This window comes from Megalops cyprinoides, chromosome 21 (genome assembly GCF_013368585.1).
Source record: "Megalops cyprinoides isolate fMegCyp1 chromosome 21, fMegCyp1.pri, whole genome shotgun sequence".
NCBI classification, from domain to species: Eukaryota; Metazoa; Chordata; class Actinopteri; order Elopiformes; family Megalopidae; genus Megalops; species Megalops cyprinoides.
In genome coordinates, this window is record NC_050603.1 from 10,808,902 (window position 1) to 10,826,139 (window position 17,238).

The 17,238-nt window shown below is 45.9% G+C and overlaps 2 protein-coding genes across 2 annotated transcripts; both read left to right on the forward strand.

Moving 5' to 3' along the window:
* Positions 1-311: 311 nt before the first annotated feature.
* Positions 312-7,110, forward strand: snrnp40 (small nuclear ribonucleoprotein 40 (U5)). Its single transcript, XM_036516172.1, has 10 exons — positions 312-558; positions 1,344-1,473; positions 1,957-2,050; positions 3,803-3,968; positions 4,248-4,370; positions 4,815-4,935; positions 5,592-5,674; positions 6,178-6,239; positions 6,524-6,627; positions 7,013-7,110. The coding sequence occupies exons 1-10, from the start codon at positions 445-447 to the stop codon at positions 7,060-7,062; spliced, it is 1,047 nt and encodes a 348-aa protein (XP_036372065.1). The 5' UTR covers positions 312-444; the 3' UTR covers positions 7,063-7,110.
* Positions 7,111-7,961: 851 nt separating this feature from the next.
* On the forward strand, positions 7,962-16,899 carry nkain1 (sodium/potassium transporting ATPase interacting 1). Its single transcript, XM_036515747.1, has 8 exons — positions 7,962-8,091; positions 8,296-8,726; positions 12,418-12,555; positions 12,776-12,856; positions 13,331-13,528; positions 13,645-13,705; positions 14,388-14,469; positions 15,640-16,899. The coding sequence occupies exons 2-8, from the start codon at positions 8,673-8,675 to the stop codon at positions 15,647-15,649; spliced, it is 624 nt and encodes a 207-aa protein (XP_036371640.1). The 5' UTR covers positions 7,962-8,091; positions 8,296-8,672; the 3' UTR covers positions 15,650-16,899.
* Positions 16,900-17,238: the final 339 nt, after the last annotated feature.

Consider the following 17,238-nt stretch of genomic DNA (forward strand, 5'->3'; position numbering starts at 1 on the left):
AGGTACAAGTAATGACACAGCTACACCTTGCAAGTTATATCTGGTATTACTGTACCAAAAACATGTACGCCATGTGTCGTTTGTTTAAACTCCAAAATACTAACATCCAAAACATGAAAACTGGTATTGATCTACATTCACCCACCTTAGTTGGTCTGGTTTCGTTTAGTGATTGCATCTCATAATGTACTTCCCGTGCTAAGTGTGTTGACAAAGACAGTTGTAACCAATGAACATTCAGCGGCCAGGAATTAACCAATTAACTGCAGCCTTTCGAGCGGAAGTCCCCGCCCCGGAAACTTACTGTTTCCCCGCCGCCCGTTGGTTCTCGAGGTTCATGGCTGATTGTGTGTTCTGTTGCTACAAGCAGACACGTTAGATTTATTCTTGGGAACAACGAGGAGATAAAATACCTACACAACCAACAAGCCCGACTGCCTAACCATGATTGAGCCGAAGAAGAGGGGAGCTGCAGAGATGGCCCTGGTACCCGCTGGCGTGAAGAGGCCGAGGACGGAACTTGTGGCGGCGGCGCAGTCGCAGCAGCTCGTGTCGATGGTAGTACTCGGGCGACAAGATACCGAGCTAATTTCCATTGCGGGGGAAATTCAAGTGAACAATGATCAGTGTTTGCTGTATTAACTGGCAGACAATGTGTTATGTGCAACTTTGTGCTGGGCTAGCTAGAAACTGTCTGCTTATTTAACGTTAGCCAAGTTGGTACTCTAGTTACCCTAGCTAACTTGTCAGTTTTCACAGTACTGAAACTTTCACCTGTGTGTTTGTCCCAGGTGTTACCTAGCTAGCTAATACAGTGAAGGTCCAGAGAAAACCAACAATGAAAACCCTTTGCCGTGGAATAAAGTATGATGCACTCAACTGTGATAAAGCGATCTAAACCAGTTGAGATTGCTGTGAAAGCACATATATATCTAATAGATCTTTGTTATTCATTTATGTGTATACGGTCTTTGTTTCACTTGCTTTTACCGTTTGTAAAAGCAACTTTGAATAGCCTTTTGTCTAAGCTAGCTGGCTATTTTCGAAATAATGAATAATTGATTATTGGTTCATGAAGAGAAATGACTGGTTCTGTTTGTCTGGTGGTAGGGTTGTCACATAACTCGATGTATTGCTGTTTTAATTGTGTTTGCGCTACCGTGATACTTGATGGCGTCCCTGTGTTCCGCATGCGTGTTTCCTGAATGTGTGACCTGTGTTCAGTATGTCAACCTCCCGCTGTTCTATGTTCAGGGTGTAAATCCCTTACTGTGCCGTGTCCACCATGGTGACCCCTTACTGTGCCATGTCCACTGTGGTGAAACCCTTTCTCCTGCGTTCAGGGCCCTCCCCGGAGCTCCAGCCTCCAGGCTCCCATCATGCTCCTCTCAGGCCACGAGGGCGAGGTCTACTGCTGCAAGTTTCACCCCAGCGGCTCGGCCTTGGCGTCCGCCGGCTACGACAGGCTCATCCGTGAGGCACACTTTCCTGACCCACGGTCTTTGGCTGTGTTCCCGAATCGGTTCCTTCCTTACAGCCATGATATGCAGCTGATCCCCGATCAGTATTCAGCATAGCATGCGGGGTGCTCCCCTTATTATCCCCTTGTTATTCTTAATGTACTTAACACATGCCCTCATCCAAGGCAGCTCTTGGAGTTTCAACTTTATATGTTCTCCGTTTATTCAACTGCATATTTTACGGCAATAGTCTGGATTGAGCATCTTGCTTAAGGATGAAAAAGCTGTTCCTTCCCCGGGGGTCTAATACGCCTCTGGTCAGGTCACCAGCCCACACTGTTACCCCTCAGGGTTATCCCGAGGCTAACCCGCTCAACACCGTTCCGTGGTTAGGTGGGACCGCGGTTTGGGTCTCTCACTCTGTTAGACACTTTTCTCTGCTTCCTGGCATGCGGTGTCACCTGTGTCTCCATGGCGCCTGTTCTTTTCTCTCCAGTACTGTGGAGCGTATATGGCGACTGTGACAACTATGCCACGCTGAAGGGACACAGCGGAGCCGTGATGGAGCTTCACTACAACACAGATGGAAGGTATGACATCATCCGTAAAAGCGTGACGTAACGCACGTGTACACCACAGAAGATGCATTTCCACCATCACATTTGTCTCAGGATTGGTTCTGCTCTTATGATCCTTCGCTTGGTTTATTATTGGATCTTGGTGCATTATCCTAAATGCAGCTGGGCATATTTCACCCCAGAAACATGGCGGTTAGTCAGGGGAATTATAATGTTAATAACTGTGTCTCTCCATCAGAGTCTTTTTAAATGAAACAAGCATGAATGCATAATATTTAAGGAAGCAGTATTTTGAATGCAGTGAGCACAGGCTGATGATTTAAAAGGCATGAAACCTGATGGTGGTGTGGCCCTGTCATGCCTTTTTATGAGAGGGGGAGAGAATCGCCAAGAAGCTTTTACTTTGGTTAGACCAACAAAAGGTTTCTTTCATTATTTGTGAAAATATGTAACAGAAATGAATGACCATTCAAACATATATGTAACAGGCATTTTAAAATATGAGTTAGACTAGTCTAGTAACAGAGCAGCTATTGAACAGAAAGCAATATCTTTTAAATACAGAACAATTTTGATCCATGGCTTTTCTGTTACATGTGGGGGTAATTATTAAAATGGCCTGGTCATATTTATTAATCCAGATGCACCACAGCAAACCACATGTACATTTTTTTTGATTTCCTCTCCACATATGAATGCACCATTCGTGGCAATACATTTTCTGGCCTGATTAGATGTTGGATTTATTTTTGGTTTCTTTTTGAGTGAAAAGCGTCTTGGAACACATTCAAAACAAAGCAACATGGTTGAAAATACTGTTGATATAGCGAGTATTTACCCATTATAGTCTGGAGTCAGTGCTTTGTGTTGGTCTTCCTGCTGTGTCCTAATCAGCAACTCCTCAGGTTATTAGCATGTCCCTGTACCCGGGCTGTCTGAGCAAGAGCATTTCCATACAAGTGTATCTCCTGCCAAAATGGCAGACCTGTGCTGGATTTTAATTGTAACTGTAATTGCTATTAATCACACTTGATTACAATCAGTACTTACAGTTGTACATAAACAATGGCACGCCTCTTTAATTTCAGTTTCACTATGGGCTAATTTGTGTTATTGAAAAATAACAGTTAATTTATTGCAGGTTACAAACGTCCTGGAGAGCCTAAGTCAAACACATACATATATTTTAATATCTGGTATCTAGGTTGATGCATCCCCTCTGGCAACAGTATCAAGTAACTGTTCCCCAATTTGCCCAACTAGCCACCAAATATATAACGCAGACTGCTGTTGACCCCTAATTTAGCACGTTTTTGTCGTTTCTGGAAAAGTCTTCAGGCCGCAGAGATCTTTTCTCTTAGATGCTGGATTTGATGAGTTTATGTTCCTTGGGTGCAAAGGATGTTTTGGTTATTAAGTTAATCTGCTCTTATTGCCTATTCATTTTTTTCCTTTTTGTTTTGTGCAAAACAGCATGCTGTAATTGTAATCATAATTGCAATTACTGCTGTAGTCTCGTAATTAATTGTAATCACAGACCCAAGAACAGTAACTGTAATTGTATTCGAAACCAATTCTGTAGTGGTCTCCAGGTGTGCAGAAGGGTAAAGCCAGTGGCACTAGAAGTGTTTGAAATTGCTTTGCATTCTGGGTTTCGTACTTTATGTCAACAGATGTACATCAGTGCTTGTAGTGTATCAGACTGAGAGGGATATGGTGCTACATTGCTTGTTCCTGATTGGTCCGCTTCCTGGGTCTCTGCAGCCTTCTCTTCTCTGCCTCCACGGACAAGACTGTGGCGGTGTGGGACAGCGAGACCGGCGAGCGAATCAAAAGGTTGAAAGGCCACACCTCCTTCGTCAACTCGTGCTACCCCGCACGGCGAGGACCTCAGGTGGTCTGCACAGGCAGCGATGACGGCACTGTGAAGGTAACCGCGTCCACATGTGGGGATGGCAGGGAGGTAGTGGGTTCGCACTGGAGATGTAATCAGAACAGAACCGCTACACAGGCTCTGACCTGGAGGCACGGACACAAACACTAGATATGTTCTCACTGCAGTTTTGCGCACCGCTGATGAGAGGTCAGGTGTCAGGGGTGTGTGAAGTGGGTGACCTTTGGTTATAGTGTGGCCTTTGTTGGGGTGTATTGGAGGGGTGGGAATGTGGGGACAAGACAGTAGGATAATATGTTTGTTGTGCTTCTGCAGCTGTGGGATATAAGGAAGAAGGCGTCTGTCCACACCTTTCAGAACACCTACCAGGTGCTCGCTGTCACTTTCAACGACACCAGTGATCAGATCATCTCCGGGGGCATCGACAATGACATCAAGGTACGTGCTCCTTAGTTTAGAATTCAGTACTGCCAGATGCCGAGCTCAGTCAGCTGCCTTCGTTGTTATGGCCCTCTCTGCATATTCCCCTTGGCCTGCTTCACAGATATTTGAGCGGAACGCAAGAACAGTTTAATTAGGGGAAAATGCAATAGTATATGCCTCTCTGCTTCCGTCTCTCACTCTCTCCCACTCTCCTACTTCCCTGTCTCTCCCCTGCTTCTCTCTCTCTCTCTCTCTCTCTTCACCAACACTCTCTCCCTCTGTCTTTCACCCCTTTTGTCCAATCACCCCTTCTCCCTCCCCCTCTTCGTCATCGCACTTACCCCCTTCTGTTTCTTTCCCTCTCCCTCCATCTCCTTCCTCCCTCTCCCTCCATCTCCTCCTCCCTCTCCCTCCATCTCCTCCTCCCTCTCCCTTCATCTCCTCCTCCCTCTCTTCCAGGTGTGGGACCTGCGACAGAACAAGCTGATCTACACGATGCACGGTCACGGGGACTCGCTGACAGGGCTCAGCCTCAGCTCAGAGGGCTCCTACCTGCTCTCCAACTCCATGGACAACACAGGTGGGTGTTACAAACTCCCCCCCCCCCCCCCCCCCCCTACACGAGCTTAGCATTGTAACTAAGCCTATGGTAACTGAAAATGAGTGAATAACCAGGAAAGGGGAGAGCTCAGACATCCATGTGTGTATGAGGGTGTGTGTGTATGTGTGTGTAAAGACTTTAGGAGTCAACCACACAACCGCAACCAAGGGGAATGAAAATGGGAGGTCTTGTGCAAGGAAAGAAGAAGCTGTAGCTTGTCCTGACCTGGCCGGCCCTGACTCCATGCCTCCACAGGGATATGGGGAACACTTCCATCGTTCCACTACTCCCATTTTTACAGTTATGGGCACCAAAAAATATATATATTTTGCTCTGTGTATATATACACATATGTGACAAAATGGCTAAAAATCTCTGTCCCTACCCAAAGATGAAAGGGGCCAAAAACCCTCAGTGTCAGTTAGTGTAACATTTAAGATCTGGTCTTATTGCAGATTTCATCATTCACTTTATTACTAAGTGCTCGGTGCAGCACTCTCACAACACATGGGGTGCCAGAATAGTGGGTAATGCTTGTGGGTATGTGTGGAAAGAGTCCTGCATCCTAACAGCTTTCAGTAAGGGATGCCTGCACCTAATCCAGTCCCCTCCTAATGTGTCTGTGTCTACCTCAGTTCGGATTTGGGATGTCCGTCCCTTTGCTCCCAAGGAGAGGTGTGTGAAGATCTTCCAGGGGAATATCCACAATTTCGAAAAGGTACCTTTGTGCCTCCCGTGTTCAGTTTGTCATGTGACATCTGTCCTGCATATCAATGAATGAAGAGTTTTTAAAAGCTTATATGTTGAAAAGTACACTGGTGTTTGTCAGCAAACCCATACAAAGTACTCAGACTTGGATGTAGTTCCATGAGTTGGCAAAAAACACTCTAGCTTCAAAGCTGTTGGAAGGGTAACAGTTTATTTTTTTGTGCTGGAAAGCATAACTACTAGAGTAAGTATTCAAGACGACAGCAATAGTCTTGGCATTTATCCCAAGCAGATAACATATAAAAGAACCTAAAACTGAACATCCAGACTGTTAAAAAGTCAAGTTAAAATCAATGAGATGGAATGAATGAATTGTAAATAAGCTGAATAATTCTAGTGGAGGTTTACTAGGTGCAAAGATGGAAACATGACTGTAAATTCCTGCACTGTGAATGAGACAGCTATGTCTGTATATTGTTTTTTGCTAATTGTATATATTTTTTGTCTCAATAGAACCTCCTGAGATGCTCATGGTCAACAGATGGGAGTAAGATAGCAGCAGGCTCTGCTGACAGGTGAGAGGCTCACCTGTAAACGAACACGCATAAGCACCTATACCATTACATAGACGTGTAATCACATATTCACAGACTCACTCCTGCATCCTCATCTGAATCTCTCCCCTGACACTCAGACACACACTTGCATTCTCTCATACTGACCTGTGTCCTCTCTCTCTCTCTCTCTCTCTCTCTCTCTCATACACACACACACGCTTATACCGACAACGTCAGATGTGCAGATGTGTTTGCAGTGTGTTGGTGTATATGCAGATGTGGTGACATGCAGTGTGTTACAGGTTTGTGTACGTGTGGGACACGACCTCTAGAAGAATCCTGTACAAGCTGCCAGGACATGCCGGCTCTGTCAATGAGGTGGCCTTCCATCCTGAGGAACCCATTGGTGAGCTCCCCCTTTCCTTCATCCCTCTGTCTCTCTCATCCTCTGAACCCCCTCTTCCTGTGCTCAGTCACCCCACTCTTTCTCTTCTCACCTTCTCTTTCTTCATCCTCCTTCCTCTCTTCTTTGCTCTGACTTTTATATGTCAACCCACCAGGTAGTAGTGAGGCTATGGAGCAGTGGTCACAGACTTGACCTGGGGGGGGGGGGGGGGGGGGTTCATCGCCGTGAATCCCTTTTCAGATTGACACTTGTACCCTCTGGCAAAGTACTTAATTAAAAGGACCCCAGCTTAACAAAGACTCACAGAGGATTGAAAGATGTAAAACTGAAAAGGCATGTGCTTTGCAGGTTTATGATGTAATGGCATGTCCTGTCCTCTCTGCAGTTCTGTCCTGCTCCAGTGACAAGCGCCTCTACATGGGTGAGATCCAATAAAGGGAGCACACCATCACGACCAGAACCAGCAAGTCCGGCGCCAATAAACTTCAGGTTCATAACCCTGTTGTGATGCGATACATCAGGAGGAGGTCCATAGAACTGTACTCTCATCCCTCAAAGGGAAGCTCAGCTGACCAGCGGTGAGGGTTGAGGGGATCCTGAATGTTAAACACACAATATGTTGATTGAACGTGGACTGCTGGCACCCTTCCATCCAACCCTCATGTGATTTGCGGTTAAAGAAGAAACTTGAAAAGAAGACACCGTTTGCTTCTCTGCATTTCATGGGTTTGGTTGTTTTTTGTTTTGTTTTTGTTTTTTTTTTTTTTTACAATTACTGAAGACTGTTTTACATTTTTATGGTAATGGTTAGAAGTATTTACTAAGATGTCTGCTGTTTGCATTTTAATGGCTCAAAATAAATCCACTATGTTCATTGTGTTATTGTGGTGTTTTTTGCTGTTGTGTGTTTTGCAAACTCATAGGTCCTATAGGTATACGTGTCTTGGATATGGTGAAAACCTAAAATAATACAAATTTAGTAAAAAATTACAAATGTAATTAACACGTATTTGAAGCAAACTAAGCGCATACGTAGGAAAGGTGTAAAAGGTCACATTTAGCCGTGCTGTAGAGTGATCGTTTCAAAGTTGCGAGCTACCTGTGTCACATCTCCTCGGAACGGCTAAGAGCCGCGAGCGCCGTCCCTCCCTTTGTGTCTCCGAATGGAGCGCCTCGCGCCCGGCCGCGAGAAGCAGCCGTCCCACGCGGTCGCGCGCACAGGCTGCAGAATTCATATTACAAATGAGGGCTTGGTTGCCCCCCCTAACCAACCCCCCCTCCCAACCTCCCCTCATTCCCCTTTTTTCCTCCCGCTCGCAGGGCAGTAAGATTGACAAAGACTGAAACAGGCACGCCTGAGCTCACCGCACATTCCTGCAACTAACGCACATAAATGCATTTACCATGTTTGCATGAGCGGTCATCTTCCTACACATCTGATCGGAACAGGGAACGCCGCAAACCGTGAGTCACAATGTAGTGCTTTGTGTCAGTTGTTGCAGATTTAATTTGCCTCTATTGGGTTATTTTTTTCCTTCCTCCCAAAGCCCTACCCCCTTCTCGTCTGTATGTGATACAATATCATATGATGCTGATCTCCCCCTATTTTCTTTAGCTAAATATTCTATCTGTTCTCTCTGTCCCTTTAATTTCCCTTGTAATCGCCAGACTGAAGGTGTGGCGGCGGGGGAAAGGAGTCGGATCCAGCACCGGTGACTTCGCCGTAGGTAGAACCACAGACGCCAACCGCTACAAGAGGACATTTCGCTAGAAAACATTTGATTTACACTGTCCATAGAGGTACAGACACCGGCATGACGGCGAAATAGCAGGGAAAAAAACGTAATAAGCCATGGAGTAAAAGTGATCTTGCATACACTGGGGCGCATGAAGGCGTGATAGGGCGGTTGATCGGTACAGCGATGCGTTGAGGAGAGAACAACAGAACCGCGGGGCAGCCGAATCTTATCCGGAGCCGACTTGGAAGATTTTCGTTTCCGCCGAAGAATCCACGGCCAAGAAGCCGTGTCCAGCGTACAGACAGGATGGGAAAGTGCAATGGAAGGTGTTCGCTCGTTGTCATCTGTTCCCTACAGTTGGTGAGTATGTTTAAAGGCATTCTTCCACGGTGATGTGCGTGTGTATGTGTGTGTGTTTCTCTTCGCTAGGGTTTCTAGCCAATATAGCAGAGTTCCTCATGAAACGGCCTTAGTGTCTGTTACAGGGGAGCATTCTGTTTGTACATATGGGCATCCATTTTTGTACGTGGGTAAAGAAATATAAACATTTATTTGTCCATATTTATATCTTCCTCACTATACATTTGGAATAATTTATTTGTGTGTTTAATTTGTGTTTGTCTCTGTATACATGAATATTAATTTGCATATGTGCCCCCCCCCCCCCAAAAAAAAGAAAAAAACTCGTGCAGGCATTAAGTGTTTGAGGTGTGACTCAGTGTGGATATGTCTGTGTAGCATCATGTGTCTTGTGTGAGGGGGTGTTTGCTGCTCGTGTTGTGGCTGTGTGTAGACAACTATGGTCATTAATTTCACATATACAAGCCTTGCATTTGAACTGTTTTCTACTCTGAACTTCTTTCTGTCTGTGTTCAGTGTTGGTTTAAGTAGAAAATACACTTAAGTTGTAGTTATATGCATGTATGCGTACTACTGTATACCTATTAATCATGTGTTTTACTAAACACAAGGTGTTCATTTATATATGTGCATGCGTACGCACATGCATTTCTCTCCTCTCCCCACTAACAGTTCCTCTCAGTCCAGCTTTCTTTGGCACAGTGGACATCTCTCTCTGAAATACGCACTGTGGTCTGTGTGGTTTAAATAGCTGACCATCCAGGCCCCATGAGAGGGAGATGCCATTTGCCACTCTCCCTCCACCTGCTTCCATCTACACACCTCTGGACACTTTGTATTCTCCCCCTACCCCTCCCTGTACCCCCAGTACCTTTCTCTGTACCCTCCTGTCCCCCTTACTGTGGCTTCCTGTACCCCTTTCTGTGCTCCTCCTTTGTACCTCTCTCTGGGCCCCCTGTATTTCTCTTTGTGTCCCACTGTACTTCTTCCTGTGCCCCCATACTTCTTCCCATACCCCCAGACCTCTGTCTATGCCCCCCGTAACGCTCCCTGTGCCCCTTGTACATCCTTCTGTACTCCTGTACCCCTCCCTGAGCCCCTTATACCTCTCTTTGCGTCTTCCTGTACCCCTCGTAGTGCTCCCTGTACCCCTCTCACCATTCCTGCTGTCAAAGAAGTAAGGTTTTGTCTGGCTGCTTGCAAATTCACTAAGGCCTTAGCACCTGTCCTTTGAGTCAACAAACCTTTTCAGCAGTTCGAAATCATAAGACAGACAATTTACAGTGTTCACGTGGTAGGGATTTTGAACGTTAAGACATCAGCAATATTTGATTTCCCCTTAGCTTTCACAGGATGTCGGGCAGGGAGCTATCCGCCTGGTGAATTTACTTCCTAAATCAGTACAGTAGCTCTGAGTTCTGAGTCTCTGAGAGTGCAGTTAACTGCATCTGATGTGAGGGTCAGTGTGTGTACAGTATACAGTACTGTGCTTATTTGTTTCACAGTGAGTGATAGGCAGGGTTTATGAGCGTGTATAGTAATGTGTATGGGGATTAGGAACAGTGTGTGCAATTTGGGTACACCGTACAGTACAGTATATGCATTTAACATGTGCATTTAGGAGCAGCAGGGTATATTGGGTGTTTTTGATCTTTACAGTTTGTGTAGTCAATTGCTACTGTGTGTACAATAATGTGTAAGTATAGAGTGTAGCATACCACCCAGCAGCTTTTGTGTACCCGATGGTTGAAGATAAGCGGGGCAAAATATATGGTTAGTGCATGGGTGGGAAGTCTGGGATGTACCAGAGGTGGTGTTGGTCGACCAGTAGGGGGCAGTCCTCCTCTGGACCAAATTAATCAAATACCCTGGTGCAGTGATGGGGACACTCTGCTGCAGGGGAAATTGTCTTTCAAATGGGACGTCAAACAAAAGTCTTCTGGTTATGAAAGATCCCGTGGCACTCGTCCCAACGAATAGCGATGCAAAGTCCCCTGGTCGCCTGATCCGGTCACCTAAGCATCCTCCAGCTTCATTTGGCTGGATCGTTGCCTAAACGGATATGAGGTGAGATTTCTGATACAAAATGGCTGCCATGTATCACCCAGGTGAGAACTACACATTTGTGGCGCCCGGAGGTCGCGGCCCTCCCTTCACTTTTAATCTCTTTGAGATCCCTCTAAAATGGTATTGATATTATTAATGTATTTAATTAACTGAGTTGTATGGTGAACACTGTTTAAATAATATGCATATGATAAAATGGTGTGTGTATACATACAGTGCATGTTGTTACAGTATATGTGTGTTCGTGGGTGTGTGTGTGATAATACTGTGTGTTTGTATGTGTGTTTGGAGGAGGGGGGTGGAGTGGACCTCCCGCTGTCAGGTCCTGTCTCTCAGCTCACACAGCCCTGGGGCTGGGGCTCCAGGCAGTTTCCATGGAAACAACTGCAGCAGACTGCTGTGGGAGAGCTGGAGTGCATGTGTGTGTGTGTGTATGTGTGTGTGTGTGTGTACGTGTGTGTCTTTGTGTATGTGTGTGTCTGTCTTTGTGTGCGAGTGTCAAAAAAGAAGCCTGCAGGGAATTGCATGTGTTTTATCTTCTTTCATTTTGGGTGGGGGTTTGAATGGAACACAGACCTTCAATGCCATTGTGGCCCCTCCCTCCAAATTATTGCTCAGTGTTACCCTCTCCTGTGTCAGGGAGGTTGGAACATAACACCAACACGTGATTAGCACAGCTTCCTTTCGCGCTAGCAAAACGCAGAGCACTCAAAATTCACACCAAGGTCTGAGGAACCACTTGGGCACCTTTGTTGTGCCAAAGTAATATAAAGCACTCAAAATTTCCCCCAGACTTTAGGTGACAGAGCAAACTGCTCTCAGACCCAGCATAGGTGTGTATGTGTGTGTGTGTGTGTGTGTGTGTGGGGGGTGGGGGGGGGGGTGCCTGTGAGATCTGCTCCCAAGTTGCCATGTAGCTCCCATGTTGCCATCACGCTGAGAGACCCGTGAGCTCATCCATCCTGTATGCATCATGAGCACATCTCACAGGGCCAGGTCTGGGAAGAGGAGCTCAGTAATGATGTCGTGCTATGAGTCTTGCCTCTTTTCTTTTCACACATTTCGTGTGACATTTATGCAGGGTGATGCAGCTAGCAGCACCTCACTCTGTATTCAGTTCTGCAACCTTCTGATGACTATCTAGTCCCCTAACTACCTCTCTACAGATCTGCCAAACATATCCCAGTCACCTGTGGCAGGCTTCTTCATTGCTGAGATAGCTGTGTGTGTTTAATCCAGCTGTAATCTTTATAGAAATAGCGGATTCTTATTTGGATTGTGTTTAGCAGCGCCTCTATTATTATTTGTCTGCAGGTGAAAAGTGGAGCCATTGGTCACCTCACACCACATGCTAATGTGCATAGTATTTGTTTTGTAAATGACATCAAAGCATTCAGAACACGCTGAGATTAAATGAAAGGGGCAGAACAAGTCTAGGGTTCAGGTTATGTTAAGTTTGTGGTCAGTGTTGAGATTAAGATCAGGGATTTTGTTCTGGTGAACGTTTGTGGGAGGCAGGGGTGTATGCTGTTTGCATAAGATGCGCTTATGTCCAGCTGCCAACTCTCCTCGCATTTTTTTTCCCTGGTGTCATTAGAAAGTTTTACCTCTCTGTTCTCTGTAGGTGGCAGCTCTGGAGAGGCAGGTCTTTGACTTCCTAGGTTACCAGTGGGCACCTATCTTAGCCAACTTCCTGCACATCATGGCTGTGATACTTGGAATCTTCGGCACGGTCCAGTTCCGTTCCCGCTACCTCATCCTGGTGCGTATGCATTCCCTCCCTGTCACACGCATACACACATGGAATAAGTTATTTAATGAGAGTGGCTCAATTTAATTTCCCATCTGATCCTGAAATGTATGACGACAATTTTATATGGAAGATGAAGAAATAGCCAAGAAAATAGTCTACATGACTAGTTTGGAGGTGTACTAAAGTTTGTGTGTGTGTGTGTGTGTGTGTGTGTGTGTGTGTGTGACAGTATGCATTGTGGCTGGTGCTCTGGGTTGGCTGGAACTCCTTCATCATTTGCTTCTACCTGGAGGTGGGGCACCTGTCCCAGGTGAGTGTAGTTTCACAGAAGTCTCTTTGCTGTATAAATGTGTTCCATGCCTGTGCTCTAGTGACACTGTGGCAGTGTTATACTGTCTGCACTCCCCTACGCTTAGCATGCTATTGTGCACAATGCTAGTGTCATTGCCAGAGACGTATGGCACCAGTTATGCTACTGCTCCCATGAGCTACTGGCCGGTCGAAGGTATCGCTGTTTCCAATGTAAGAATGTTTCAGTCAGAGCTGCATTGCAATGGCCATCCAATGCCTATACTCAGGATGTGATATTGATCCGGTGGTAGTATTGTATGTGTCCACATAACTCTCTACTTCTAATGTAAGCATTATTTTTGTTGCTGGAATGTCATGTGTCTTGTGTCTATATTTGTATGCATGTAAGTATCTTGTATTGAACCGCTGGATGTATTTCCTGTTGAAAGGACAGTAAAGTGAAATGTGAACTTGATCTGCTTGCTGTGTCCAGGACAGAGACTTCCTAATGACCTTTAACACCTCCCTGCACCGGTCGTGGTGGATGGAGAACGGGCCAGGCTGTCTGGTCACTCCGGTGCCCAACTCTCCCTTAGCTCCAGACGATCACCACGTCATAACGGTGTCCGGCTGCCTGCTGGACTACCAGTACATCGAGGTGGTCAGCTCTGCCCTACAGGTCTTTCTGGCAGTGAGTATCACTACCACGCCACCCCACCCCCCCAACAGTTTCTATCCCCCATTTTAGCCATACTGTGCACTCAGGAGTCACTGAAAATGATGTCAGTGTTCCATCTACTCTTGCAGCTCTTCGGGTTTGTGTACGCCTGTTACGTCAGCAAAGTGTTCCTGGACGATGAGGACAGCTGTAAGTGTGATGTCATCGAAGGGGGCAGCGGGGGTTGTAGTGCCATTGATCAGGATGAATGCTGGATGTGATGTCATATTAAGCTGTTGTGGCTGAATGACTGGCCAGGCAAGGCGATGACATCAGGGGGTGGGGTGAATCTGGGAGGAATGCATTATCTTCAGACAGATGATGATCTGTCTAAAGAGTACACTTTAAGTACTCACAGGGAAAAGAAAAAGTATTTCAGCTTTGTAATGGCGTTGCCCAAAGCTAAGTGGTTATGATTGTTATGGCCCTGATCCTTTCTTTGCTTCTCCTAAGTTAAAAACAGCTAATCTTTTTTTTTCCAGGAATGTCAGTCCTGAAAAGGTGACATTCTGTAAACTGAAACCTTTGCTGGCTTGCTTTGCATCTGGCAGTAGGACATCCACTTTCTGCATATGCACGTTCTCAGAATTTAGAAAATATTTTGTGTGTGGAAGCATAATATAGGAATTTGTGTGAATTTACAGATGATTTACACAAACTATTGGATACTTATATGTGCCAGACAATAGACAGAATTTGAAGTAATCATCAGGGCCGAGTGATCAGGGATAGAATGCTGTGTCTTAGAAGACAGTGATGTCACCGAGGGAGGAAGCAAAATGTCATATAGGCAGAGGAACTGGGTGACGTTTTTCTGTTCTCTATTTTGCAGTTGACTTCATTGGAGGGTTTGACTCCTATGGCTACCAGCCCCCCCAGAAGACATCGCACCTCCAGTTACAGCCCTTGTACACGTCAGTACCTCCACTCTCCAAAATACACATACACACGTATATGTAAAGGTCTTGCATTAGCCCTTGGTTGGCAAAGCCACACTTGGAAAATGCTTACATCTGGGGGAATCTGGACGTTAGGGAGAGAAATCCTTGAGAGAGAAACCTTTATTCCTCTGATGTACTCATTAAGGTTAAAAATAACCTTGAGACCTTCAAACCCGGGAGTTTGGGGATGAACCATTTCCAACAGAAGAGTTGTCCCTGTGGACACTGATCAGCGATTGCCCTTGACTCTCTGTCACATGGTCTCCTCTGAACAACACAGCTCCCTGTCGCCAGCCTCCCACCAGCACGCGGAGCTACACAGACACAGACACCTTTCACAGGCTGAATAAATTATGGGTGAAATCATCATTCTTTTTAGTCTGAATTTACGTAAAACCCCTGTTCACTCTCTCAACATGACTCTAGCACTGCCAACAGTTCTGTAGCTGTTCATTTCTCAATTAAGTTGATTCATATAGCTTTTCACCCGACTGCATTCTCCTGTGACAGCCTCTTCCATACATTAACATATGGCGGGCAGACATTGGGAATGAGACATATAAGCTAGATGCATGCCAACAACAGGGAAATTATCATATCTGTTTGATATCATTTAATCAAAACCACCCCCCGATTGGCAAGAGACTACTGCATTTAATTCATGTGCAGCCTCATGCAACATTACCCTAAAAAACATGCAACAGCAGTTACTATACATTATCATACATAAATCAAGACCTCAACCTCTATCATGCATTGTCTTGAAAATGGAATAAAATATGTTTAGGGAACGGGAACAAAAACAGGAAACAAAAATTTCCTCAGAGCAGAATCAAAGAGTAGAAATTAACTTCGAACATAACGTAATAAAAACATTCAATAAAACTTTGCATACCGGTCAAAAATCTCCCCTGTGAATTTCCACAACTAAGACGTAAACAAAGAAACAGAATCCACCACTATACACAGAGACAGTACCTTAGTATAACCTGGTATGATTGTGTAGTAGTTGAACCCTAATATTATTAATGTTATTAATAATAATATTTCGATTAGTAGTTGAAAACATGTGCGGAATTAAATATGCATATTCCTAAATGCCCTAACTGAACTCTCTCCCTCCATACCCCCCTCCCCTCCCAGCGCAGGGTAGGCGACATCAGCCCACAGATGGGGGACAAGAGAGCGACCAGTGACGATCAAGAGGCTTGCCTCTGAGGGGAAACTGCCGCAGCAGCTTTGGGGAATTGTCTTTTGTAGAAATGTCTTTTGTTTCTGTGTAGCCTCTGATTGTAACTTGGGAAAACTGTCTCGGCGAGCCCGTTGCTGTCGGCCCGGGGGGGGAGTTTCGCTGGCCGTCTGATCGGACATATCTCAGGGCCCAGCTGAGAGACGACATGGGTTGGACGGTTCTGCTTTTCTAACTGTGATGATGTCTGTTGTTCAGGTTTTTGACTCTGTGGTAGAGGTTTACGTGTCGTTCTGATGGGTCGGGGTTGAGGGGGGGGAAATGGGGTCTCGGTGCGACGCGTGGCGGGGCCAGGATGATCGCACCTCGCTCCCTCTCCTCGTCAGTTTTTTTTTTTTTTTAAAGGAACTGAAAGTTTTAAGGGACTTACTTACTTTCATGTGAAGGACTGAGGCCTTTACATAATGGCAGCTCATCCACCGGCGCTCATCTCCAGTGATGCCACGGAGACGCTGGAGCTTCAGATCCAGTTCACAGAGGCAATGTCGGGTCTCAGATTTGGCAGCACTGTTGGGGGGTCCGGAACGTCACACAGGACTGGCACTGAAGATAGGACAGGCTTGGATTTGGGCCAGGTCGAACAGGAAACATTCAAAAGTCCAACAGCAGATCCACACTGGACTGTGGAATGAACTTCCCTGTGACCTCTGACCTACACCTGCATGGAGTCTCCTGTGAGCATGTAGCCATTACCCCACAGCTGATGTGTGCCAGGTTAGTGAGGAGGCTGAAGGGCACCTCGTGGGGGTCACGTGACACGTGGTCAACGAATTTCGACCCTCCTGACTTTTCCAGCTTGAACACACCTCTCCATGTGTGGAGCAGGAGTAGATGCCGGGGGTTGGTGGGAGGGGTTGTCTAAATTCCAGTCACAACTTGTATTTTGTATTATCCTAGAACTCGATGTTAACATAGATCAGTGATTAGTGTTTCTGAGGAAAGTGATATAGGTTTGTGTGCATGTAAATATTTGAGAGGTTTTTTTATTATTATTATTATTTTATATTTCATTGAAGCCTGTTGCCTTGGATACCTCTGACTTTGATGCTCGTCTCTGTGCCGTGCTCTCATCCCAGAATCCTTCCTTTCTCCATCTGCCCTGCGTTCGTCCTTTCCTTCTACCTTACTCTGCCTTTCCCATCTCTTCCGTGTCCTCCTCCTTTCCCATCTCTTCTGATCTCTCCTTCCCGTCAGCCCCGTGGTCTCTCATTCCTGCTGTGTCTACACAGAGAGCAGTGCTCATATGGAGAGCAGGTCTGTGAGGAGCAGGGCCGTGTGAGGGATGACATGAGGTCTCAGCACAGGAGTCTGCTTTGCATGCCTCGCCTCTCTATCGCCTGTATGTTCGTCTGTCTGTCAGTTGTAGGACTATTTATGTTTGTTTGGGTGTGTGTGCGCGTGTGTGTGCATAAGAGAGAGAGACGGGTGTCGGGGAGCACACCCTCCAGGAGGCTGAGAATGGGAAATTTGGGCTATTGAGAAATAAAAGAATT